The sequence below is a fragment of the Python bivittatus genome, unplaced genomic scaffold (assembly GCF_059951505.1).
Source record: "Python bivittatus isolate LINGU-HERP-01145 unplaced genomic scaffold, Pbiv_v1 ctg000840_np1212, whole genome shotgun sequence".
Lineage (NCBI taxonomy): Eukaryota > Metazoa > Chordata > Lepidosauria > Squamata > Pythonidae > Python > Python bivittatus.
The window spans coordinates 19,227,107-19,255,068 of record NW_028277113.1 but is presented as its reverse complement, the minus strand read 5'-3'; the positions used below and the strand labels follow the sequence as shown (position 1 = coordinate 19,255,068).

At 38.8% G+C, this 27,962-nt stretch overlaps 1 protein-coding gene across 3 annotated transcripts in view; it reads right to left on the bottom strand.

Annotated features, from left to right (window-relative positions):
* Window positions 1-27,063, bottom strand: part of E2F3 (E2F transcription factor 3) — a 40,246-nt gene extending 13,183 nt beyond the window's left edge. The window contains exons 1-3 of one of the 3 annotated variants that reach the window (XM_088130859.1): window positions 26,731-27,063; window positions 963-1,074; window positions 29-248 (exon numbers count right to left, since the gene is read on the bottom strand). In XM_088130859.1, coding sequence (XP_087986985.1) covers window positions 29-248; window positions 963-1,074; window positions 26,731-27,063 — 665 coding nt within the window. Of the gene's footprint in view, window positions 1-28; window positions 249-950; window positions 1,075-25,904; window positions 26,083-26,730 lie in introns of those variants that run through there. The other 2 variants (XM_088130860.1, XM_088130861.1) reach the window with 2 other exon arrangements.
* Between the last annotated feature and the right edge of the window lie 899 nt (window positions 27,064-27,962).

The window sequence follows — 27,962 nt, the reverse complement described above, 5'->3', positions numbered from 1 at the left end:
AACAAAAATACATAAATGTGATACGTACATCCACTGAATGTTGTTCTTAGATTTTTTCTTAATGAGATGAATGCCTTCCAGAACATTGGTAATATCATAAATCCTCCTTTTTTGTACCTTAAGGACCTCTGCTGCTTTGTTCAAATCTACCACACCATCAGGAGACTGGCTTAACAATTGAATAAACTTCTTTGTGAGAAGACCAAGTGATGTATCATACCGTGTCTTTTCTGAAGGAGATTTGGGAGCTGGAAGAAAAATGCATTTCATGCTAATTCTGAAAGCTGATATAAAATTTCATTAAAAAAAAAATTCTAAGTTACTGTGTGTGTTGTATTAAAGAGCACTCCTAGCCAGTTTCAGTTTAGCAGTACTGGTAGTCTTCAACTTACGACCATTCATTTAACAACTGTTCAAAGTTATGATGGCACTGAAAAAGTGACTTACGACCAGTCCTCCACTTATGACCATTGCAGTGTTCCCACAATCACGTGATCAAAATTCGGATGCTTGCAACCAGCATGTACTTACAACGGTTGCAGCATCCCGGGGTCATGAGACTGCCAGTTGCAACCTTCCCAGGGAGCTTCCAACAAGCAAAGTCAATGGGGGAAGCCAGATTCACTTAGCAACCATGTGATTCACTTAATAACTGCAGTTCACTTAACGACCATGGCAAAAAAGGTCATAAAATCAGGCACAACCCACTTAATGCTTAGTGACAGAAGTTCCAGTCCCAATTGTGGTCGTAAGTCGGGGACCACCTGGGGACAACCGGGGAATTAAAATTTGAACATTGTTTCATGGCTAATTTTCAAAACTTCAGAGTCTGTTAGGGCTTGATCCTTCCTCTGCATGCATAATTAGCTACTTTTCATTCACAAAGTTCAATTTACCCAGGAAGACTGTATGAGACTAAATGTAGCTTTATATATATATAGCTTACGTACAAGATTCCTTACTTTTTGGACTATCTGGACTTCTTGTTGCAGCTCTGCCTTTCCCCTTTGGAGTTCTTAATCCTTCAGGTAGAAATTGCTGTCCACTTTCTTCTAGTTCCAATCTTCGTTTTGCCTGCCAAAGAAGCAGAATTCAACAGAATCAGAGCAAAATCAAGCTCAGTTTTATAACATCTACAGTTGAGACAGACAGTAACTGACCCAAATAACTAACAAGATTTTATTTTGTTGTATTTGTAGAAAAGCTATTTTCAATGGTCTTTCTGTTGGTATAGAAACTGATACATGATTGAAGCTGATAGCCTACAAACTCCTGCATATATCATGCAAGAATATTCCACCTGAAAGCTTGCAGAGGATGTTGAGCACAACCTCCAGATCCCCAAGGCAGCATGAGCAGTAAGGATTATGGAAGTTGTAGTCCAAATCAACTGTGATAACTTACGTTGTCTACATATCAATTAAGGCAATGGTTCCCAAAGCCAGAAATCACTTATGGTCCATGACAATATTGCAGCTGGCCTCTGGTACGATCACCTACATATATTTTCAATATATATTTTACATTTCAGCTCACCATATATATCTTGGCCCCAATCCTGCAAGATTTCAGGTGCAAAGCATGAAAAACTTGTGAGAGTTCAATAATTTTAATTTTTAAGCTGATGTTCAGTTTAGGGTCCCATGAAAGATGGGAAGATGTGATAATGCCCACAGATGCCACATGACCAATCATTGACCTATGTGGTGATCTTCAGAAGATTTTGACAAAACAGTAGTCTACATATAGATAAAGGTTGGAAAATGCTAAATTAAGGCACGCAACAGACGGCTTGAAACCATCTAAAATATGTCTCCCATAAAACTACCATTATGTTTATAAGATTGCATGTATTTTCCTTGCAAGCCAAGATAAAATAACTCACTGCCTCCTCTTTTATGTATGGAATAGGAAATCACAATTTAAAAATGCCCTCTTATTGTGTTCTTTAGAAGCCTGTTCCTTGTTTCATTTTTAGACTTTAACAGCAGAGGTATATAAATAAAAAACTATCATATTATTGCTACCACACTTTCAAACAGGGTTACTTAATCACGACTTAATCAGAATAATTCTTTTTTATAGATGATCAAGTTGCTTCTGCTGAATTCTGTGTTCATTTTTATTATTCCCTGATATCCCCACAAGGCTTTCTCTGTTGTGAGAGAGTAGGCTTTAATGTGACAGTTATAGATAAAGTTCTGTGGGCATCTGCTGGACATAGGCACCAATGCTAGCGTTATTTCCAAATCCTAAAAATGCAGTTTCTTTTTAAGCAACACTCTTAAATACAAACAGAATATCTATGTCTACCATAAACATAATGGACTTTATTGCAATCACTGACCAATATAGCATATAGTTTTAAAAGTAAAATTATAACTTATAAACTCCAAGTAAGAATACAAAAAGAGTTTTTATAAAACGACTGTAGATAAAGGTATAAAGGTATAATATTATTTATTCAATTATATGGCCGCACATGTCAAATACATGACTCTAGGCAGCTAACAATGAATAAAAACATGATAAAAAAGCATCATAGTAAGAAAACAAGAACACTCATAAAGAAGAACAGAAACTAAAATACAGGTAATCCTCATTTAATGACCATTTGTTTAACAATGGTTCGAAGTTACAACGGCCTCGGAAAGGTGCTTTACAGCTTGTAAAGCACTTCCAGCTGTCATAAAACGTTGCCCCCCCCCAGGTTTTGTGGCTGCATTTCGGGTGCTTGGCAACTGGTTCACATTTACAACTGGTTGCCAAGTGCCCCACAATCATTAAATCGTCATTTGCAATCTTCTCTGCTGGCTTTTCCATTGGAAGCCAACAGGGAAGGTTGCAAGCAGAGGGGATGCAGCACTGTGCAGGAACGGACCTCAGATCTTCAGGATTTGAGCTCCATACCTGCCCACCACTGTTTCCCCTCCCCTCTCAGTGGTGGGCAGGCATGGACCTCAAATTCTGAAGATATGAGCTCTATTCCTCCAGCCCCAGGAAGGATTTCCCCTCTGTCAACGGAGAGGACAGCAAACCCTTTGGCAGGCTTTAGGAACGTCTGAGAGCAAAAGGGCTGCCTGCTGGGAGGATTTCAGCTCCATGCAGAGCTGAAATGCTTCAGCGGACAGCTCTTTTGCTCTGTCTGCTTAAAAACCCAGGAGATTACTTAACAACTGCAACCGGGAGCATCCAGATTGCAGTCGCTGAGCGAAGCAGTCACATGGGCATTTTGCTTAACTACTGCTTTGCTCAACAACCAAGATTCCAGTCCCAATTGTGGTCGTTAAGCGAGGACTACCTGTACTTATGTGATCTTAGGAACCCCAAAAACCTGTCTACTAACTGGATAAAATACCGTATCTATAAAATGCTTTTGATAAAATACCATACCTATAAAATGCCTGAATATAATACTAAATTACTGTTTTAATATATCTGCATTTTAATCTACTGTAATACTAACAGTTTAAAATTTAAAGCACTAGAATATTTAAGATTAAGACCTAGTGATTAGCAAAACACTTATCAAATTCTTTATTAACTTAACAAATCAGTGCCACTAATCAGCTTCCATGAGTTCTGTAATATTAAAAAAAATCCTAAAATGTTTATCTAGATAAGTTTGGTGTATTTTAAGGGATCTCCACATTCAGCATGCTATTAGATAGAATGTTGGTAATTGCCAGATAATTTTTCAAATAGATATTTTACATGGACACGATTGGAGCATTTGGGATTTTCTGCATCAAGGGGGCTAACACAGCTCTATGTGCATTTTTATAATGGTGGCAGTACACAAGAACATGGGCAAGAGTTCCTATGTCACATCTCCACATGGGCAGGGTCTTTCCTTATGATGGATCTTCCTCTATATACCCTCAAGGATAGCTTATGGGAAAACATCAAAATGAGCAAGAATGAATATACTGCTGTACTTTGAGAAAGTATTTGAGGTATTGGGCTGCTTGCAGCATGAACACTATCACACTTACAAACATTCTGCTTTGATCTTTTTTTCTGCCCATATTGATTACTGTTGTCTTCATTTCAGAGTCTTTCCTGTGCTATTATATCCCATTCTCAAGAGCATTGTGGGAGACCAGAATGGATACTGTACATGGCTTCTTTGCGCCTTCTGGGAGGCATTAAAGATGGGAGCTTACCAATTCCTATTTGACTGAAAGATCATGCCAAGGTAATTAAAACAAGCCAACTGATCAAATTTCTGCCCACTGACAATGAAGACACCATCATCTTTAATAAATGTTACCTTGTACTGTCTAGAGCAACCATGTTATCACAAGACAACTCTGATATGACAGGCTCAGTCCTACCTAGTTAATTTCAGTAAGTTTTATTTTTCTGACTTCATAGACACATCCATGCAATTTCTTGGAAACAGTCAGAAGTAGTTTGCCACTGCCTTCTTCTGGGATGTTTTTCAACTTCCCAGTCTAGATTATAGCCCTGGGTTTCCCTGGTAGTATTCTATCCAAGTACTAACCAGGCCCAATCCTGTTTAGTTTCTAAGCACAGACACAGTCAGCCAGATATTGCAACCCTTGAGACCTGACCTATAATAAATAAATAAATAAATAAATAAATAAATAAGTTACTGATATAAAAATAAATAATATTAATGTATTAAATAATGTAATGTATTAAAAGGCACACTGAGCAGAACCAAAACACTTGGTCTACACTAGGCAATGCATTAATTTAAAAGGATACTGTGGAGTCCTTGGGGTTCTTTGAGCTTGGTTTTATTCTTACAAATGTTTTATTACCTGGCTAGGTAACATCTTCAGTGCTAGAGTGGAGGAGGGTTTGCTCTCTGTTTATATACAGTAGCTTGCCCTGCCAGTGTTGGTGGGGGTGTTCCCCCCCCCTTTTTCCTGGTAGTTCCTTGACTAGGGTATTGTTTACTGCTTGATTGTATGTCTGGTGATGATCTTGGTGTTAATCTCTGCTTATCTGGGTGATGATTACTGGTGAGGAGATGTTCTGGCCTTTTGTTTCCTTTTTATTGTCCCTTCTGAATAGTGTGTAGATGTTGTTTATCTCTATGTGCCTGTTGATGGCTGCCTTGTCTGAATACCAAGCATCCAGGATTTAGCTTGGTCTAAGATGCTGACAGTTACCCAGTTGAAACTATGGTTAAGTCTGTCCACGTGTTGTGAGATTGAGTTTTCATTGTGTCTTCTGACACAGTGTCTTCTAGTTGGTGTTCATAGATGTGCTCTGCTAGCCTTCTGCCTGTCTGTCCTACACAGTGGTTGTTACAGTCCTTACACTCTATGTTGTAGATGACTCGTTTTTTCTTCTTGGGCTACTGGGTCTTTTGGTTTACTTAAGATGTTTTGGAGGGCTTTAGTTGGTTTGTGTGCTACAGAGATGCCATGTGGTTGTAATAGTCTGTTGGTTGTTCTGAGACATTTCTGATGTATGGCAGTGTTATCCTTTTCATAGCTTGTGTTGGTTGTGTTGTAGTAGATTGGGTGGTCAGGCACTTTTTGATCAAGTTGCGTGGATATCCATTTTGTTGGAAGATGTTATATAGGTGGTCTGTTTCCTTTTTCTGCTGTTCTGGGTTGCTGTAGTGCATTTGCGCTCGTTTGAATAATGTTCTTACACAGCTCCTCTTGTGGGAGGTTGGGTTGTTACTTTGGTAATGGAGTACTTTATTAGTGTGGATTGTCTTCCGAGAGACTTGGGTTTCTAATTTGCTGTTGTTTCCTCTGCTGATGAGGATATCCAGGAAGGGTAGCGTGTTGTTGTTTTCTTCCTTTCTGGTGAATGTTATTCCTTTGGAGATGTTGTTGATAGTTTCATGTGTCTTCTCTAGTTGTTCCTTTTTTATTATAACAAAGGTATCATCTACATACCAGATCTATACTTTTGGTTGTATGTGTGGAAGTGCTATAGTTTCTAGACGTTGCATTACAATCTCTGCTATGAGTCCTGAGAGTGGTGATTCCATGGGTGTACCTCTGATCTGTTGGTATATTTGTCCATCAAACTGAAAATACGTAGTGAGGCAGAGGTTGATGAGGTCCATGATTCTGGGTATTTTAATCTTGGTGTATTTGGTTAGGTCAGGTATGTTGTGTAGTACTGCTGACATGGATTCTTTCGCTAGTTCTGGGTTTAAGGATGTAGAGATTGCTATGACATCAAATGAGACCATAATTTCATCTTCATCTATGTGTACATCTTTGATTTTCTGGAGGCACTGTAGTGAGAAGTTGATGGAATATTCACTCCTCTCTGTGAGATGTCCAAGCTTTTTTTGTCAGTTCTTTTGCTATGTTGTATGTTGGAGTCCCTGGTAAAGATACAATTGGTCAGAGAGGTATGTTGGGCTTGTATATTTTTGGTCATCCATAGAAACATGGGAGGATGGGTCCACTGCTTTTCATCCACTACTGTTCTTTTGTGATATGGCCTTTCTTGGTTAAAGGATACACTAAACATATGACCAGCAGAGTACTATATTGATGGCCAAAAATAAAATAAAGTCACATATATAATTATAAGGTATCCTACATTTTTAATTTATTGTAAACTTATTATCTCAAATATTTCCATGTATCTAATAGTAAAGTTCACTGCCTGTGCTTTTCCAAACATGTATATACAAACCACACACATGCACAAAAGTAGTTTGGCACCAGAATTGCTAAATCAACATATTTGTAAGAAACACCCTACTAACTCAGCTATTTGTCTATGTGGTAACTTAAAGGCAGTGAGAGTACTGCTTGACACATTACCAAAACTTTTATAGCTGCTTACTTTTAGAACTTTGGACACCAAATGTTTTCTCACAAGACAGAGTCCTAGTCTTGGTACTATGTTTTATTTTGTTTTAAAAATCAAACTAATTGTGTAAAATGGGTAAAGAAAGGAGTAATCGCTCTGAACTTCTTTGCCTAGAATATTACCAAGCTCAGTTCCTCAGACATCTGGTTAAAACAAAGGTAGATTATAGGCTTACAAGACTTGTTGACTGACAAGCCACTGCTAGGCTACACCAAACAATCACTAGATGCAACATAAAGGTCTATGAATATTCTAACAGATGATAGGCTTCTGTGGCTAATATTCTGACCTAATCACATCCCTTTAAATTACTTCTAGTTATTTACAAATAACGGTGAAGCCTTAAGATTTTACTCAACCAATGACTTCTGTTGCAAGAGTATTCTAACAGTAAAGACAGCAAACTGAAAATGTTTCACTAAATGCTTTGGAAGGGGGTCCAACTATACATCTAAAATAAAGACTGTATTGAAATGGAAAACCTACCAAGAGTCAACCGGAAAACATGACCATGCTAAACACTTCAAATATGCAAGTTCAAACCAAGTTTCCCCACTAAGCAAGTTGTCAGCAAGCATCTCTTTCCAGTCATACACCCACTGATACATTGGTTTAATCATTTCATAAGTAGAAAAATCCTTTGAAATCTGTACTACTTGTGAATTTCAGTAGACTTTACCCACAGACAACTTTAAATATGCCCATTTAACCAATTTGTTTTTGCCCAGGTATGTGCATTAGTACCATCCCTTAATTATAATAACAGAATTCAGCCTCTTTCAAAAGAAGCTAAAATTTCTGCATCTTCCAGAATTGATGCGAGACTTTGAGCTTTCTGTCAATTTGCAGTTTGCAGGTGATATTTCAGGATGGAAATGATGGAAAGCAGTGGAAGAATTTCAGTTTTGGAATATTTTCTACGATTGCTTTTCCAACCCACAAACTTGCAAAGCAAGTTGCAACCTGCTCTGAGAGAGGTATATGCAGCTTTTGTAATGACTCATTACTTTAAAAACAGCACTGTCAGCTATGAACTGAAAATGCAAACATGTAACTACCATAGATAGCAGGAATCTAAGCAGCAACTTCTGTATTCAAAGATTTTATTTGTTATAACTCAAATATTCAACATTATAAAACAGTCATCCCCACTCTGATGTCCTCCAGATAAGTTGACACTAAAAGTCCCAGACAACACTATCAAATTGCCATACTGACTGGGATTCTGGGAATTTCAGTTCTACCATATCTTGTGACACCTGTTTAGGAAAGGCAGCAGAAAATTTTCATGAGGTTAGTATAGTTGCTATCATTAGAGACACTTATGCCTTCCTCAGTGGCCAATATTCGCCCTCTATTATAATTTCATATTTAAAACATATGCAGAACAATGCTACATGCAAACCAAATCAATATGCATTATGCTACATACATACACAATTCTGTAATTCATCAATGTCTGTATTTTCCTTCAAATGCTATTCATTTCAACAATTCTCAAAAAGCTTATTTTGCTAAACTCATTCAACTCTATTCAACCAAGAGGTTATTTTTGGTTTTCAGAATTGCACATTTTCAGATATCTTCCTTAGTACATATGAGCCAATTTCAAGACCACATATAATTCTCATATGTGGATTTATAGTTCAGATATGAATTACAGTAAATGTGTCTTTTAAAAAATTATTATTATTCCTTTATGAAAATAAAAGATATAGTCTGAAGCAGCATTTTCCCCCCTTTAAAGTGAAACTGTTTAAACTGAAACAGTTGCTGTATTTCACTGTTTCACAGGAGTTTGGAAAAGCATATCCGGGCTATACAATTATATTCTCAGTAACAATGCTGTGAGATAGGTTAACAAATAATGACTTGTCCAAATCTAATCAGTGAGTTTCAAGCTTGAATTGGGATTTTTTGTCAGATTTTTTCCAATTTAAATTCAACATGAAAACTGCAATAGTTCAGACGAGTTAGTATTGTAGTAGTAGTAACATTTAGTCAATGACCAGCAAAATTTACAATATACAACACAAAAGTCCAATCAAATGAATGAGATAAAATGCCATCATAGCAAGGAATCTCTATAATAAAAGTGTAACATGAGGTACTACAATAATGTATATTAATAATCTGTGCCAGTATAAGACTAAAATACTATAGTCAGTGAAGTAAAAATGTATCTCACCAAAAGCAAACTAGCATAATTGCAGAATCTGCATATTAAATCTGAAATGGTGCATAAATCAGTAGTAGTTATTCCTGGGACTAGTTATGCTTTATTTTCATTGTGGCAACACAAAAGTTGAGCAAGTAATGAAGAGTTTCATTTGTATATATTAAAAAAAGTGCTTAATAGCAGTAAGGGCTAGCTGCAGTGAAGGATTTTGATGTGCATTCCAGGTGTCTTTAGAGTGAAAAACCATCCCAAGTATTTAAAGGCAATAACCTGTTCTATTTTATGCTCTTCTACAGTCAAGGATTGCTGAATGGCTCTCTTGGCAAAGACCGGAATTTTAGATTTCTGAAAACTGAGTACCAGTTGATTTTGTTTGCAACAGCAAAATATTGGCACCATTGCTCTTTTCAGTCTAATAGGACTTTGTGATATTATAGCGGCGTCATCAATGTAAAGGAATATGGAATTTGTGCCCTGCTAGTTTAGGCGTATGGAAATCTGGGTCCATCACTGAATTGACATATAGATTAAAGAGAGAAGGGACAAGAATACATCCCTGTCACACTCCTTTCTAAACACTTATTGTGTCAGAGAGGAAACCCTGGGGATTATACCACACTCTTAAGGTTGCGTTGGCATATAATTTCTTTATTAAAAAGAGTAGGTGCCTATCAATCTTTATTTTTATATCATTATTATTATGGTCGGTCGCATAGTCAGCCAGATGTTTAAACTAGATTTGGCATTTTTATCCACCTATGGAGTCCTTCCCAAGGAGCTGGGATAGGTAGATGCTGTCGTTTGATGGTGTTAAAGGTATCGTTGCAGAATATAAGCTGTTCCAAGTAAAGCTGCCTTTTGCAATTGACGATGGTGACTTTGTCAATGCCAATGGTGTTCAAGTGGTGCTCCAGATGTTTTGAGATTGAACCTAAGGCACCTATTACTATTGGTACTTTCTTTGCTTTCTTTTGCCAGTCATTCTACTTCTATTTGCAGGTCTTTATATTTTGTGATTTTCTCCAATTCTTTCTCTTCTATTCTGCTGTCTCCAGGTATTGCAATATCCACTATCCAGACTTTTTTCTCTTTCTTATCAACAATTGTTGATAAGCCTGGGGTGTTATTTGGCAGGTGATTGTCTGTTTGAATTCTGAAGTCCCAGAGCACTTTAGCTTCTTAATTTTCTATTACTTTGTCTGTTTTCTGCTCCCACAGTTCTTGCTTGCAGGCAAATGGTATTTCTTGCAGATATTCCAATGCACCATTGTTGCTACTTTGTCATGCCGTTGTTTGTAGTCAGTCTGTGCGATCTTTTTGCAGCAGCTAACTAGGTGGTCCACTGTTTCTTCAGCTTCTTTGTAGAGGCAGCAATTGCTGTCTCTTGCTATCTTCTCAATTCTGGCTTTGTATGCATTTGTTCTTAAGGCTTGGTCTTGTGCAGCCAGAATTAGCCCCTCTGTCTCTTTCTTCAACTTTCCTGTTCTTAGCCATTGCCAGATCTTGTTATCTGCTTTGCCTGCTAGTTTTTTTTTGTGTATTGGCCATGTAATACTTTGCCATATCTCTTTTCTATTCTTCATTTGGTCTTTCTTATAGGCCAGGTTGGTCTCTTTGGTATTCAGTAAACCTTCATGGTGTACTAGCTTCAGTGCATCTTCTTCACTGTCATTCAGATATTCTTCCAGTGCCCCTTTTTCTTCTTCAACTGTCTGGTGAACTTGCAACATTCCACACCCACCTATAGTCCTTAGTAAGTAGAGTCTGTCAATGTTGCTGTGTGGATGAAGGGCATGATTCATTGTCATTATTTTTCTGGTCTTCCTAGTCAGGGCTTTTAGTTCAGCTTGAGTACAGTCCACTATCCAGGGCTTTTAGTTCAGCTTGAGTACAGTCCACTATTCCAGCTGTATATCTAATGACTAGAATTGCTCAGGTGTTAATCACCTTGATGGTATTTCCGCCAGTTTGGACTTTAAGATCTTCTTCATTCTTCTGATACATTCACTACTAACGCTTTTCTTGACTTCAGTGTGCTTGATGTTGTCAACCTAAAGGATGCCCAGGTATTTGTAGTGATCTTCTTCATCCAGACCCTTGATGTTATTTCCATAGGGCATCTTGATACCTTCAGTTTTCACTATTTTTCCCCTGTTGATGGTAAGGGTGGCACATTTGTCCAGTCCAAACTCCACTGCAATATCTTGGCTGTATGTTTGGACAGCGTTGAGCAGTGATTCCATTTCAGATGGTGTTTTTCCATACAGCTTCAGAACGTCCATGTAAAGGAGGTGGGGTAGCCTGGCAGATGTTTTTGATGTTTGATAACCATGGCCTGGCTTGTTCAGTATTGTTGACAGAGAAATCAATGCAATGACAAACAGTAGTGGTGATAGTGAGTCTCCTTGAAAGGTTTCTCTCTTGATGTTAACCTCTCCTAGTCTGTCACCATTGATCAGCAACTGTGTCTTCCATTGCTCCAGTGATCTTTGCACAAAGCTTCTGATGTTTCTACTAACTCCTGCTATTTCTAGGCACTTGATTATCCAGTCATGTGGCAGGGAGTTGAATGCCTTCTTGCATTCAATCCAAGCTACATTAAGGTTGGTCTTCCTTCTCTTACAGTTTTCCAAAATCATCTTATCGATCAGGAGATGATCTTTTGTCCCTCTGCTGCTTGGGCAGTTTCCTTTCTGTTCAGATGAAGAGCTTGTTTTCAATTAGATGCTGTTCAACAGCATCAGCTACCACACCAGTTAGCAATCTGAAAGTTGTTGGCAAGCAGGTAATCGGCCTGTAGTTGCCTGGTGCTGCCCCTTTTGCTGGATTTTTCATTATCAGGTAGGTTTTGCCAGATGTTAACCAATCTTCAATTTCACCTCCTTGCAGTATGTTATTAAACTGCTTGGCAATGAGTGGGTGCAGAGCAGTCAGATGTTTCAACCAAAAACCATACAGTTCATCTTCACCTGGTGCTGAGTTCTTGATCTTCCTTGCCTTTTTCTCCACCATTTCTGCTGTTATTACAAGTTCTTTCATTTCAGCTTCTTTTTATTCTTATCTACCTCCTTTATCCAAGCTGTAGTCTTGTTGTATTTCTTTGGGTTGTCCCATAGCTGTGCCCAGAACTGTACGTTCCTTGTCAGGTGTTGACTGGTTCATTGCAGTCTCTCCACTGATGGATTGGTAGAAATGTTTCTGATTCGACTGAAATTGGAGATTCTGCCTGCAGTGTACAATTTGAGCTTTGTATCTGATGATCTTCTTGGCATGGCTGTTATTTGCTGCTTTATTATTTCCAGTGCTCCCTTGATCTTCCTTGTTTCTAGGTGATATTTCTTGGTCAGGCATTCTTTGGTCTTCTTGCTTTTCAGCTTCTTTCCTTTCATCTGTACTAGCTTGCTTGCATCTGAACTTATCACAGTGATCTTATTTTCCAACCTGATCTTCCATTTTAGTGGTGCACTGTTTGGCTTTTTTTCTTGTTTCCTGATTGTGCATCCAAGGTATTCGATTTTAACTGCAGCCATGCTGTACATTCATTGATTTGTTTCTTGCAGTGAGCTGGTGCTTATATTTGATATTACAGTATTGGCATCTTTTAATACTTGTTTCTTTGTAACAAGCTTCAATGCGGGCAACCTTATTCTGTTGTTTTTGTGCTGTTCTAGATGCTCAGTTATTGTTTCAGTTCCTCTTGTTTTTTTTGTTAGAGGGCTTTGTTCTTTCTGAGGAGAAGGCAGAGGAGATGGTGCCTGGTTTGGGAATGAGAACAATTTAATAGCAGTACTGGCTTCCTCTACTACCGACTCCCCCTGGATTGTCTCTACTGTCTGAGCTGCTTCTGGCAAGGCTTTGATTTCTTTGTCCTGGGTAGAACTTTGCAGTTCTTCCAATTCTACTTCTGTGAATACTTTATTTTGTGTTATAAATTGATGTTAATCTGCTAGCTTCTGTTCTGTTATTTCTGATTCTGGATGTTATTCTTTTCAGAACTGGTATATTCTTTTCAGATGTCCTCTTCTCATTGGACTTGATTTGTAATAGCAGATCATAATTTCTTTGTTTTCAGTCTGTATATTTGTGATGGGTAAACAACTTTTCTTCCAGTAGTTCTGCAGCTGCTGGCCCTGGTTGCTCAGCCAACAGTCCTGAGTCCTGTAGCTCACTTGTCATCAGATGTCCAAGAACCAGAACACCTAACGTGGTCTTTGTTGATCCGGGCAATGACCAATCTGGTATGTTTCTGTAAATTACATCTCACCATATTGTTTATGGGAGAGACACGTTTTGTCTGGCATCTCTGATGAGACCTGTCCAGTATGGTTGAACCTCTGGCACAGCTCTCATCCTCCTCGGAGCACGCAAGCCCCATAACCATGTCAAGGTAGTACTTCACTGTATTATTATTATTGTTATTACTACCACTACTACAGTTTTATTATTTAGGGAATTTCTGGAAATTGATTGGAAGGCATGTTTAAAATCTAGAAAGGCCACAGAGAAGGAAGATTATGGGCATATTTTTGTGAAAGATGGTGATGGAGCACCAAAATATTGTCTATTGTTGACCTCCCTTCTCTGAATCCTGCCTCCTCTGTCTCTATCCAGAATTGGTGCTTATGATTTAAATGTTTAGCATATAATTTGCTAACAACACTCAGGAGACTAATAGACCTGTAATTGCACAGATCATTCTTATTTCCCTTTTTATAAATTAGTACTATTATTCCCAGCCCCCTCTTTTGGAATATAACAGTCTGATCAATAAATGTCAACAGGGATGCTAGCAGAAGCCTCCACCAGTTGGAATTCTTCTTTCATTATTCCAGGCAAAACACAATCAGCACCTGGAGTCTTGCTCACCTTAAGGAATTCAATCAAGTTACTTCTTGCATAGAGACAGGGGGCCAATTTCACACCTGCTCCAGGTCGATCTCATTCTCATTTGTGTTACTAGCAGGGTCCATGTACAACCCTCTAAGACACTCCTCCCGGGCTTGAAATGCCACTTGATTGACCCGGGGGGGGGGAGCAGTGGTTTACCTACTTCTCTGGTAATTTGCCAGAAGAGAGAAAAATCCCTCTTCTTGACTGATTGGATTAATTTCTGCCCAATCTCCTTTGTTGCCAGACTTTTCCTTTAGGAGGGACTTATATTGAGCCTTTAAATTCAATGGGGAAAGTAGTTTGTCCTCAGAAGGTTGTTTACTCTTTCTATGTGCAATTCGATATAACCTTGTCAGCTGTGCACAATTATGATCAAACTATTTTTTGTTCTTTACATTCCAATTTAAGTGAGAAATTAGCTAAACCATATAAATCTGAATACGCTTTTTGAGACTTGTCTAGCAAGTGTGCTCAGATCTTCTAAGGTAACTGGGGCTACCAATTATTCTGTGATCACTTTTGCACTACTTTCATTCCATCTAATTTGTACCTCTGCATTGTTTTCCAACTTTGGGGTGTAGATTGCTTCTGTTCTTACAGGTTCACAGAGGGATGACATAATTAGTATTAGGGGAGTGGCAATTGCTGTCTAATCAAGATCTATCTCCACCCGCATGTAAGAGATTACACAATATGATGCAATGGTTGACTATTGATCTTCTCCCTGCCCCCCAATAAGCACATTCTGCTGGATGATCCCCATTTAGTTTTATATTATAAATATTTTTATTTATAAAAATAAACAAATAATAAAAATAAAAAATATTTTATATTATATTTATATCCCACTGAGTTTTATATTATGCATTTTGACAATAAAACACAATTATATAGTTTAGCAAAAGACTTATTCATTAAAGGCAACTTAGTCACTGATACATAATTCCATTTCACTGTTACCAATATTATGCGGCAGCTTCATTACCAATATTTACGTATACATTCTGACTTCTTATTGTTCTCCTTCCCTCCCCTACCATGCTTACCCTCCGTGTGGAAGAACAAATTTAGGTTTGTATTGTCAATGCAATTCCATCAGCAGAACTGGGTTCAGTGGGAATTATTCTTCGGCAATCGTACACAGAATGTGTTTAGGAATTTAAATCCTTCCCCCCAAATGGCACATTCAGTATGTTGAAGTAATGCTAGATCCAAAGGCATCCACATAGTCAGCAGTCCTTGTGATACCCAGTAAATTGTTCCTGAAACTTGGAGGAAATGTATGAGTAGAAGGATAGCATAAGCAATCTTATTGAACAAAGCTGAACTGCAATTATGCATATTGAGTGATAATGCACATGGTCTTTGGAGCATGGCTATAAAATATTAAACAGAGTAAATTCTGGGTATCTTCCTTTCAGTAATGTTAATAAGTAAAAGTCAACCTGGAGAATGATTCTTTAGGTTCTTGTCGGGCTTCCTCCATAGACTGTAAAGAACTGAATAAATTTAAGATACCGAAAATGGCTTCTGGAATAAAACAGAAGCCATTTGATGTTCTGGATACTTAGCAACTTAAACAATTTTATTTCCCATGGACATGTATTTTAAGAATTAGAGATGTATTACTATGACTCAGTGTGAAACTCTGATTTTACATTTCAAGTTTCAGAACATAATTTTATGCCTATCTGCTTAAACCTACATGTTATGAGACTACAGTTTTAGACAGTTTCTGGAAATTACAATATTTCAGAGAGAAGCACAACCCTAATGAAGTGGTAATCTCACAAACATAAACCTTGGAAAATAATACTGAATATTCTAATCTCTCTTCTCCTCCTTTTCCTTATACTCAAGTCACAAAATTGCATTCAGCACAGGGAACACAGAAGTTGTGCCAAAAAACAAGAGTGCTGAAAAAAGAGAGCCTGGTATTTCTAAATCAAAACATTTGGTTTTAAATATTTCTTTGGCAAGACATCTATACAGAATTATTTCCAAAACTGAAACAAATAACAGAACAAAGATAATTGAATAATAGATACTTTAAAATGAAATCTTCCTTTAGCTTAAATAAATTCTTTCACATCAAATTTCTTTTTCAATAGATTTTGGCACATCTCTAAATACTGTAGGCAAATACAAAATGCATCCAGGAGAGATTTTTCATTTCAAAGCTGACAATCATCAACTTTAAAAATTAGGAGTATATTTAATTTCTTTAAGTTTTAATTGAACCTTATGCTAAAAGGAAACTTCTTTTAATTAACATAAGCATCACTGCAGATTTTTAAGAAATTATGTCTATCATACTTGGGCAATAAAAAGAGGGGAAATGGCTCTAGTGGGATTCAGTAGAAGAGTTAAACAAAACAGAACCTAAACAAAAGAACACTTATACCTAAGTTTACTCATATGTGATTTTGCACTTGTTCATATATGACTCATGGATTAATTTGGTCTTCAAGGGCACTTCACATACTGGTTACAACTTGCACTCTATTCACCTGTATCAATCTCAGTCATCTATAGATCAAGGGTGGGCCTTCAAATAGCATGCAACTCTCCAGCCACCAATTTGCAGCCCTAATCTTCACATAATGCTACTGAAACTGGGTAACATAACAGTTTTCAAAGAAGAGAATATATGTAGTTCAGGGCTGAACTGTGGAGTCCTTGGGGTTCTCTGAGCTTGGTTGTTTTCTTGCAAACGTTTCATTACCCGGCTAGGTAACCTTTTCAGTGCTACAATGGAGTGGGGTTTGCTCTCTGTTTACATACAGTGGCTTGCCCTGCCAGTGTTGGTGGTGGTGTTTTTTCCCCCTGGTAGTTCCTTGACTAGGGTATCGTTTACTGCTTGATTGTATGTCTGGGGATAATCTTGGTGTTAATCTCTGCTTATCTGGGTAATGATTGCTGGTAAGGAGATGTTCAGAGAACCGCATGGACTCTACAGTTTTCAGAGAGATGCATTATGTCTATGAGCTCCAAAGATGCAAAAATGAAAGCCACACACAGACCATGGGGTAAAACATTCCAGATCCACCTGCTCATCCAAGACATGTCCCTGCACCTGTCTGCAGATAATTGGGGTTTTTTTTGCCCAGTAAATTATTCCTGCTCCATTTTCCTGACATAGATCATAGACATATGGCTGGGCTGTGTGGAAACCTAAGCATGCAGGTTACATGTAGTCTCCCAGCAGCCCAGGTAGGACTAAAATTTGTCTTTTTTTTAATCTTTCCTTTTTTGAGGACTAGAGCTATGGTCAGGGGCAAAATAAGTCATTTACAAAGGCTTAAAGCACTCACCATCCCCACCCCCACCCCAAATTAGGCCAGTTTTCCCATTTGGGGAAGTTTAAGGATTAATGCTGATGCCTGAATCCTTGACAAGGTTTAAGATATTCACTTGCCTTTTGTTAAAAAAAAAATCCTGACATACACAAAAAGGATCCAAAAATTTCACCCCTGCTAAATTGACTGAGATCACATCATTGTTGTGCCCACTGATAGTTCTCAAACAGGAAAGTCATGGGGTAGTACCAGACTGAAAATACAACTTCAAAACTATGTATCTTTGGATTCTGTAGACTTTACTAGAAGTAGGAAATCTGACTACTTTTTTGTAGTCTAGGACTGCCTCTCAATCCTTTTTTGTGGTCTGGGGAGCACCCCCCCAAACACAACTACCAAAAATTAGTGATACAGTTTCATGATAGCCTACCATTCTCCTATATAACATTTTGAAGAGAGAAACACACTAAAATTGTAGTAATAAATCCTAGTCTCATTACATTTTCTTAATGTAGAGCACCTTCTGGATATCTTAAAATAGGAAAAGTCTCAGGAGCTTCAGAACTTTACTCTCTTCCTTGCACTGATGCTACTTCCAGCAGCTGCCTTGGTTTAAAGTAATTCTCTTCCAGCCAATTCTTATAGACTTATCTTTAGCAAGATTTATTGAAGTGAATGGAAAGGCGCTACAATTCCAAAAACTGAATTAGTTCCATTTAGAATCAATATATCCCTGTATTCATTATAGCAAAGATTTTCTGATTTTCTTTCTAACAGCCTTCCTGTGATGTGGCACACGGCAGCTGCCAGTTTACATAATCTGGCAATCAATGATTATACTATTGTGGTATACACTCAGGGGCATCCTCAAGATTTCAAAATGATAAAATGTGCATCATAATGTCATTACTCAAGTTTCATTCCTTATGTACAACACTGCAGAATTTGTACCTTTCCTCATTCCCCACACCCACTCTGTTTTCTTTCTTAAGCATCTCATCAAGATAAAATAAAAGTATTAATTTAAAGCAATACTGCATTGTTTGTATGGTATTATTTCAGTATTCATTTTCCCCACAGTACTTCAGATTGACTTCTACAAGGAGTTAATTTTTAAAAATGGTATTTGGTTATTTCAGGGTAATCCTACTAATTGTGCTTCATTTATAACACTGAAAAGAGAGAATTGTAAGAAGTAGATTATGTACCCAAATCCAAATATAAGTCTCACTTAAACTGAGTTAAATTAATCCTAAATAATTTAAGAGTTACATCAGGAATAAACACAATTTTCTCTGAACAGAAGTCAGGTTTTAATGTAAGTTGCAGGTTGTATTATAACCATTTTTCTCAATTTATTCTAGATCACTTTTGGGGGTGCTATCTAATGAGCTTTTGCCAAATATATTGCTCCCAATCCTAGGTCAGCTTTTTAAAAATTGGATTGTACCTCATTTCCATTTCGACTATTGACGCAAAAACAATTCCACCAGAAGCCTCATTTGAGTTGTAATTTTTGGCACTATAATACCAGTCTATCATTCTCTGATATATTTTAGAGTGCAGATTAATACGAAACCACAATATATTCTGCTATTCTTTTGCATTTCCATTCCAATTACTGCCAGAGAATCAAACTATTAAAAATAAAAATATTCTCTACCACTATAGATCTTCTCAGGGGATCTTGACATGGTGGGATGACTCAGAAACTTCAGTGACCCTGAAAGTAACATTGATGTGAGTTCTTCACAGTAAGAGCAAGTTGGGCTCTACAGGCATGAGAAAGGCCAACCTACCTAGGAGAAGGAATTCCAGAATTAAATCTGAAAGAAGCCAATGGCAAACCATTTCTACACTGCTGCCAAGAAAACTGTATGGACGTGGCAGAAACAATTACACAAGGTTGTGTGCTAAACGTTTAGCCTCTCAAATTGGATGGCAATCCTCTAGTTACTACAAAGTATGTAGACCATTCACAAGTAGATCTGGTCTTGACATGACCAAATCAAAGCCACAAGGAAGTGTTAATAGTGCCTATAGTAAAAGAAGAATTCATTATTTTACAGAGATATATACAATCAGAAAATTCAGTGTGAGAAGGACCAACAAGGGAAATCTTGAAATTGTCAAAACAGGAAAGAAGTATAGTAAACTGGATGTTTTAGGAAAAAGTAAACAGATGGATCCTAATGGTGGCATAAGAGCATATAAAGGAATGAAGTGTTAGTAATAAAAAAAATGCTAAATATACATTTAATTATAACCCAATAAATGATTGGATCATAGCTACTAGAATTAGTGAACAATAGTTATGATTAGCATAATACTAGTGTATACACTCACTACAGTTATAATATGGAAGACACCGAGCAATTCTATGGCATACTGTAAGAAGTGCTAAATACAACATCAAGAAAGGATGTAGTAATAGGTAACTGAAATGCCGAATTTGGAGAAATGGTGAAACCTGGAATTACAGAAATATTTAATCTGGGCAAATGTGATAATACAAGAAATAGGTCAACAGAACTGTTCATTGCTAACACTGTTTCAAGCAACTTAAACATGGACTCTATATCACTTGATGGACAACATCAAAATCAACTACATAACAAGAAAAAAAATGGAGAAGTGCAATCAGTTAGCTGGAAAATATAGACCATGAATTATTGATGTTAAATATACAGAACAAAGTTAAGAAAACTAAAGACTGAAGATATGCCAATAAGAATTAATCTTGGGGATATGCAGTCAGAATGTAAGATCAGTTTGTGGAACAGTTTCATTTTATGCAAAACACAACATGATGAGCTATGGAGTGAGAAAAAAGATCCTGTTAAAGTGGGAAAAAAATTCCCAAAATTTCAAACAGGAAGACATCTACATCAGCTTCAAAATAAGCTATCATGTCAGCCAATGAAAGATGGAGGATGAAAGTATTGGACAATAAAAAGGACAAATGATGACTTAAGACAGCCTTCCAACTTCAAGTAGGAGTACAAGGAAATACACCAGAATCAAGAATGTCAACAGAGAAAAAGAAGGAAAAGAAAATGAAGTATGTTTTTAAGTTTGGAGAAATCACAAGGAAATTTATACCTAACACAGGAATAATATTAATGATCACAAAAGAGACCAGATACAAATGAGGTTGAAGAAAGATGGAAAGACTATATTAAAATGACCTCTAAATGAGATTACAGATTGAAGTTATACAGATCCTCTATGCTACCTATGATGGAATGTAAACTACAGCTTCAAGTGGAATAAGTATTATTTAAATATAATTTTATATGTGTTCTGACACATATTCTTAGTTATATTATGTATGTATGTATGTATGTATGTATGTATGTATCTATCTATCTATCTATCTATCTATCTATCTATCTATCTATCTATCTAAATATATTTGTATGGCCACCCATCTCACAATATGACTCTGGGCAGCTAACATAGAATTTGATATATCTATTTTTATTAATTTATTTTTAAATTGCTCTTGTCTGCAACTGTAAATTAAACCAAACTAAGAATGGGAGAAACATTTGTGGAGAGAGAGTATATTCAGGAATTCTCTCTATGAGAAAGTGAGATATGCCTGGGAGTAGATTGGTTATCCAATAGGAAAGCATTGGATGCAGATGAAACACTGCAGAAGAAAAGGCAATCAAAGTGCTAATACCTCTGTGTCAACTAATAGCCATTGGTATATAGACAAATACCAAAGAAAAAAGATGGAAAAGACAATTGACTAATTCTTCATATAGACACATTTTTGCTTAAGACATTACAAAGAAGAATTGAGCAATTGAGCCATACATGGAAAGAAAAACACCAAATTAATAAGCAGGTCTCAGAAAATACATGAAATCAGATAAATCTTAAAGTAAGATACATAATGAAGAAAACAAATATAGGTGGTTTATTTTTGCTTTATTGACTATAGCAATGCCTTTGACTGTATTAGTCATGCCCAATATGAAATATATTAAGACTCATGGCTGTAGTCCAGGTAATTCTTCTAAGGAATCTTTACAAATGAACAAAAAGCTACCATGAGGACTGAGGTTGGAAAAACAGTGGTTCAGAATAGCAAAAGTGTGAGAAAAGAATGTATAATGTTCCTATAGCTGTTTAACTCATACATCAAATGTTATATGAATGGTAGGACTGAAAGAGATGACAGCTGAAATCAAAACGGAAGGCTGAAACACAGACAATTTGAGATATGTGTATGATACCATTTTGTTAACCAAAAGAACTTAAGAGAATTCATTATGAAATTCCCTTTTGACTTTATATTCTTAATATGAATATTAAGATAAAAAATAATGTCAACCAACATACTCAGTGTACTAACAATGGCAACGTGAAGACAGTAATGGGGGGGTAGCTTATGAACAGACCGTGTTTCAGTGAAGTAAAAGGAGAATAATTGTAAGGAGGAAGGGAAATACCAGTTTAAATAAGATCATGAAGGATAAGGGCATTTCGGTGACAATAAAGATCATAATAGTTTAAACAATGGTCTTCCCAGTGGCAATGTATGTCTGTAAAATCTTAACACTGAGAAAGAATGGAAGGTAGTCGTCGATCTTAAATTATGGATCCAGAGATACCACCAGAAGAACCAGTCGGTTCATCCTGCAACAAATAAAGTCTTACTGCTTCCTGAAGGCAACAACCAGCAAGCAGCACCTTACCTACTTTGGGTATGTTATGCTAGCAGATGATGGGCTAGAAAATGACTATGCTTGATAGGGATAAGGGGAGTAGAAGAGGGGTAATACAGTGGATAAGGTGATAGACAGAACCAAAAAATGTATAGAACTGTTCATGGTTCAGGTTATAACTTGAGGTAGATCAAACAATATTTATCCATGCAGTCATCAGGAGTCAACCTTGCTTTGATGGCACCTAGCTAACTAACTTTTGCAGAGGTAGTAGAATGTAACTGTACTTGCAAACTAGGCAATCACATTTTAGCGTAGTGTTATGCAAATACAGACTTTGGGATTAGTTTATGGTTATGTTCATGAGAAAATAGAAAATAAGTTTGAGTAAACCATGGTTAAGGTATTCATATGACAAGTAAGCATATCCACTGGATGCTGAAACTGCTTTTACTTGGGTAATTAGACTGAATTGTTCCAGTGGTACTTTTAAATACTTGACTCTCAGCTCTTAATCATTCAGTCAGAAAATGTAGATCTATCTATATCTGTACATCAAGATTAGAGATGGGCAAAAATCCTGTTCCTTCTATAATTTCTATGGGAAGTATTGGCAGCATCAAAAGCCTATTTCATAGGCATTTGCACCAATTTATTGCAAGCATGAACATAACCATCTGCCTGATGATCTGCAAGTATGTGCTTTAGATAGCCAAAGAAGGAAGCTTCTGCAAAATGTACAGTAGTTCTTCTCTTCATCCACTTTTAGGTCAGTGATGTATCACAGATGACTAATTTTGATATTACTGATCAGCTTGTATCTATGTATTGTGCAATTGTCTGCAATCCTGATATTTTAAAATCTTAAGCAGCATTCATAGATTGATGCCAATAATCATTTTCCCACCATATATCAACATTTAAGATAGAAAAATGCATATTGTGAGATTGTAATTAGCACTGTTCTTGATCTGAGGGAATATAAGCTAGATACTTCAAGTTTAAAATTTGAAACTATCATACAACTGTCAAGTTGTACAATCCCATTTTTACATGGGAATGTGTTTTGGCATTTAAGTTCACATATATTTTTCCAGCATCTACTCATCGGTAGAGCAGAAAGTCAACCTGAAAGTCTCTAAAAATATAGAAAGATCAGATATTCAATTATTTTTCTTAGTGTATGTAAATACATACAACATATAGCAAGATAGAAAAATAATGCCCTAGTTAATATACTTCATTTTAGTGAAGTTGTTCTTTGTTTCTTGGTATATATACAATTCAAAATCAGCTGTGATACAGATTTTCCTTGACACTGAGAGGGATCCTTCAAGGGTACCTTGAAAGGTGCTACTATAAACTATGACTCAAACTGTTTTGTTTATTTATCTGTATGATTTCTATGGCCACTCATCTCACACAGGTGACTCTGGGCAGTGTACAAAGATTAAGAACACAAAAAAACCACCATATATAATCCCTGGTGCCCAAGGATACCCCCCCCCCAAAAAAACCACACATCAGCAGTAGCACGGCTCATCTAAATTCTAGACCCAAAGGTCTGGGGAAACAGCCAGGTCTTCAATGCCTTATGCAAGACTAACAGGGTTGGGGCCATCTGAATCTCTGGAGAGGGTGCTGTTCCATAGGACAGGTGCTGCCGCTGAGAAGGCATGACTTCAGGGTCCAACAAGATATTGTTTGATGGAAGGGAACTGGAACATGCCCCCTCTACTAGATCTGGTGGGATGAGCAGAGATGGGGAGAAAGGTGGTCCTGTAAATAATTTCTAGTATTAATGCTTCTAAACACTAAACATTCTAAAGACACTGGAACTATAATGGCTAATGGGATTCTGGGTATAGAAATCCCAACATATATGGGAAACATCAAGTTGGACAAAGATGCCTTACTCTTCATTACAGGACCTAGATTATCATGGCAGACATAGTGATTAGCAGTACACAGTGTATCTGAATAGAAGGAGCATTGCAACATGGATTGTACACCTGCTAAATACTGTAATTTTAATCATTACACTTTAGGACACTGTTATATGAATATAAACTGGCTGTTATTTAAATTAAAAAAGACATACACAAACTCCATTATTAGAAACAGATATTCTAAACAAGCAGATTGTCATCTGTTACGCAACAGAATAAGTTCATACATCCACTATATCATCGTTTGTTTTAATCATGATTTGTGAATACACAAGTGAATATTTCACACTAAACCATCCATGGATGCATAATGTACATCCTTCCAAATGCTGCCCTAACTAGCATAGCCAGTAGAAAGGAATGCTAGGAGTTTTGATTTAGTAACATCTGCAGAGTTCCATGTTAGGAACCCATGCAACACAGTTTACTGTAAGAGTGGAACATGAGTTAGTACAAAGTACTTTTACTGAACCAATAAATATTATTCAGAAATAGAGTTGGGCAAACAACTTTCCAGAATTCAACACAATTTAGATATAAATGTTTAGAATTATTTATTGACACTACTTTGATTGACATCATGGCCTGAGTTTTTCTTTCATTTCATACCTCCAACCCATATACCGAAGTACACAATATACTATTTAGGAAAGAAATTTAAATCACTCCTCTCTTGTTTTCATAATAAGCTCATTGTGCTATTTTTACTGCTTCATATTTTTATTCTTATTACAAAACTGTAAAACTGAATGTATACTCCTTTTTTTAAAAAAAGATACTAGTATAACCCTAATTACTTTAATTGGTTTGTAAGTAATATGACAATTTCAATCAAATGTCAACTCTGATTATCTATGACACAAACAGTATATGATTTGTTTTTGCTCTTGCTCTACACTCTAGTCTGGCTACAGCCTTCCCCAGAGTGAATTTCCCTAGCCAAGGCAAACAAAACAAGATATGATAAAAAAAATCAGCCATATGGGGGCATAGACAGTGGCCTTTTAGCTTCAAAGATTGGCTCAAAAGGTAAACCATATGAAATAGCCGATCATCTAAAAATACATTATGGGGAAAGAGAAAAAGGAATGCAAAGGCCCATGACCACCAGCGCTTGCTGCCAAGAACCTTTTCAGAATAAATCTGTAAGGCCTTGAAATCTAATAATGCCTCATCAAAAAAAGGTTTCTGAGCAAGGCCCAAGATGGGGTGGCCTAGAATTCAAGACCACACCTATTCCCCTCATTTTCTTTTGCTTACCTGTATTGCCTCACACAGCCAAAAGGGGAAACATTATTTTCCTTCGGTCTTCCCCCATATCTCCTTTCCATGCTTTTATCGAAATTTCATTTCAACTTCTGAACTACCAAGTCTGATGACAAGTGTATTTGTTGTAACAAGCAGGTATGAAAAAGCCTCCAGGAACAATTTCAGAAAACAGCAGGGAGGGCACAAGGAGTTAATTATTCCAAAACATCCAAACATTCTCACAGTTCTTAGTCTAACCCAGCAGGGCTTTCCAACTAAAAAAACCTAACCCCCCCCCAACCCCCCCCCCCCACTCCCCTTGCTCTCCTCAGGGAAACAGTAAAGACATTATAATCAAATTATACTTAGCAGGAGGAGGTGAAAGGTGAGCAACAAGAAGGGGAAGGTTTCACTTCGAAGCCTACCCACCCTAACCCCACCCAAATCACGAAGTAATTTCAAATATAAAGTATAAGCAGACAGACAACGGTGGCCTGAAGCAGTTACTTGAACCGTCCAACTTTGAGGGAGCCATCTCCAGTGACAGCACAAACGCCAGAACTCAACTCCAGAGGAAAACATGGTGTGGGGGGGGTCCCATAACGGTAATTTTAGCAGAAGGACCGCATAGGGAAGCCAGGGGACACTTTGGGGGGGGTAACTTAGTACCCCAACTTCATATCCCCTCCCCCAAGAAAGAAGAGCGATTCTTTCCTTGGGGGAATTTCTGTTGGAAGAGTGGACTATGCTCACTTCGGGGGCGGCTGTTGCAGCTAGCACCTTAACTGCCCCCACGCCGCCCCCCCCCACGCGCCCCCACGCTTCCCTAACCTACCTGCTGCAGGGGCATTTCCAAGCTTAACAATGCCCCCCCCGACAGCTCCAAGAGTTGAGAATCGGGAAGGGCCGCGTGTCTGTGTGAAAGAGAGAAGGCGAGACGAGCACAGGCGCGCACCCTGTTGTGTATGTGTGCAGTTCTGTGTGGTTGCTCAGGCCAGAGGAAGGATCTGGTGTGTCCCCCCTCCCCCCGCTCGGATCAGCGCCCCCTCCTTCCCTCTCTCCCTCCTTCGCCCGGCTCCCAGTCACAAACGCGGCCTCGGCGCACGTGTGCGAAACGTCACCGCCGAGTCCGGGGGTGAAGCGAAAAAGCGACCAGCGGGACAGAGAGCCTTCCTCTTCCCCACGGCCATGCTGCCTGTTCAGACCCTGAACCCCATTGCCGGGGAGGGAAGGCTCGGATCGGCCGGCCCTGTCGCGCATTCACACGCACACGCCGCGAGCCACCCCCAATCATTAGTTCTCCCATGCCAGCGCGCTGCTTGCAACGCCGGCCTCTTTGTTCCTTCCTTCAGAAATTAAGGAAAGGGGAGGAAACTGGCCCCCAATAGCCCCCCCAAATTGGAGGACAACCCCCCCAAGATTTCTTTCAGTCAGCTGGGGACGCCCTACTTGCCCCCATCCCCCGATTCTCCCGTTGCCGGGACAAAGTGGCTTCCCGCCAGAGGCAAAGGAAAGGAAGGGTAGAAAAGTTTGTGGCACTGGCAACGACATCACATACAAAAGCCTCCACGGCGTCCCTCTTTCAGGGAGCAACCCTGTCCCGCGGTGCAGAAAGGAAACTCAGCCCCCGAGACCTACACAGACGGGGAAGGAGAAATTACCAAGGATCGGCCTCCGCTTTCACTGGCGGGATGCACCAGCACGACCCGTCCGGCGGGCCCGTGCGGGGTGCAGCACAAGAAGGTGCCTCCGCCGCCCACGAGACTAGGCCGAGCGCCCTCCGCCGCGCCACAAACAGCCCCGGGAAAGCTGGAGACCCAAGTCGCCCCCAACGCGGATGCCCCGGAACTGCTGTGGAGCTGAACGAAAGCACTGGCGGCGGCAGGAGCGAAACGAGCCGGGAGGCTGACGGTGACCGCGGAGGTCACTCCGGAATCCATGGGAGGCGAAGCCGGCCGAGCAGGGAGGCCGTGCGGCTGGAGTCCCCTCCGCATCCTTCTTTTAAGGATCTGCACCCGGAGCCGAGTCTCCTCCCACCCCTTTCGCTCGCCACCCCTTCCCCCGGGCCTTCCACGATCTTTAGCTACTTAAGGCCCGAGCCCGGCTCAAAATGGTCCAGGCTGCGGATACCGGGGGAGGGTCCAGCTTCAGGAGGCGACGTTGCTAAAGGGAATGAGCCCGCATTGTGGGCAGATGCAGCGGATGGACTGCGGCCACTCCCGCTGTGTGGGGCTAGCTGGAAAATGGCTCCAGGAAGCAGCGGCAGCTGCCGCTGACAATGAATAAAAGGAAGGGAGAAGGGTTACGCGCCAAGAGCCTCCCGCGAAACTCAGATTTCCCGCTCGCTTTTCAAACGAGATTTGCATAGCCTAGCCCCTTCAGCATGCCAAGCCTGGATCGTTAACTCATTGGCCTATTCCTTCTGCCAGGCCTTCCAATCGCCAGAGTCTTGGACACTTTGCCAGCTTCTCATTGGGCCATAGAGGCACGGGGTTGCCCTGTTTTGCATTGTCCTTGCCTATTGGTTGACTAGTTCGGGGATTCCCTTTCGAGACGCCGGGATTCCGGACTTTTAACGCCGAGCCTGCCACTTCGCGTTCTTTTACTCCTCTCACATTAAGATAGTGCATCCAAGAACTCCTTTTCTGCTTTACAGAGAAGAGAATAGATGAAATGCAGCAACTGGATCTGCTGCGTGAAGAATATCGTAATTTATGCCATAATTAATTTTTTAATGACTCACAATAATCCCCTCCCTTTCCGTTGGTCAACTGATAGGTCTCTGACTAATGTCGATAGATCGCCAACAATTTTCGGCTGCTAATAGCAGAAGCAAAATTATCCCCGAGATGGGCGACGTACAAAGTTAATAAATAAATAAATAAACATATAA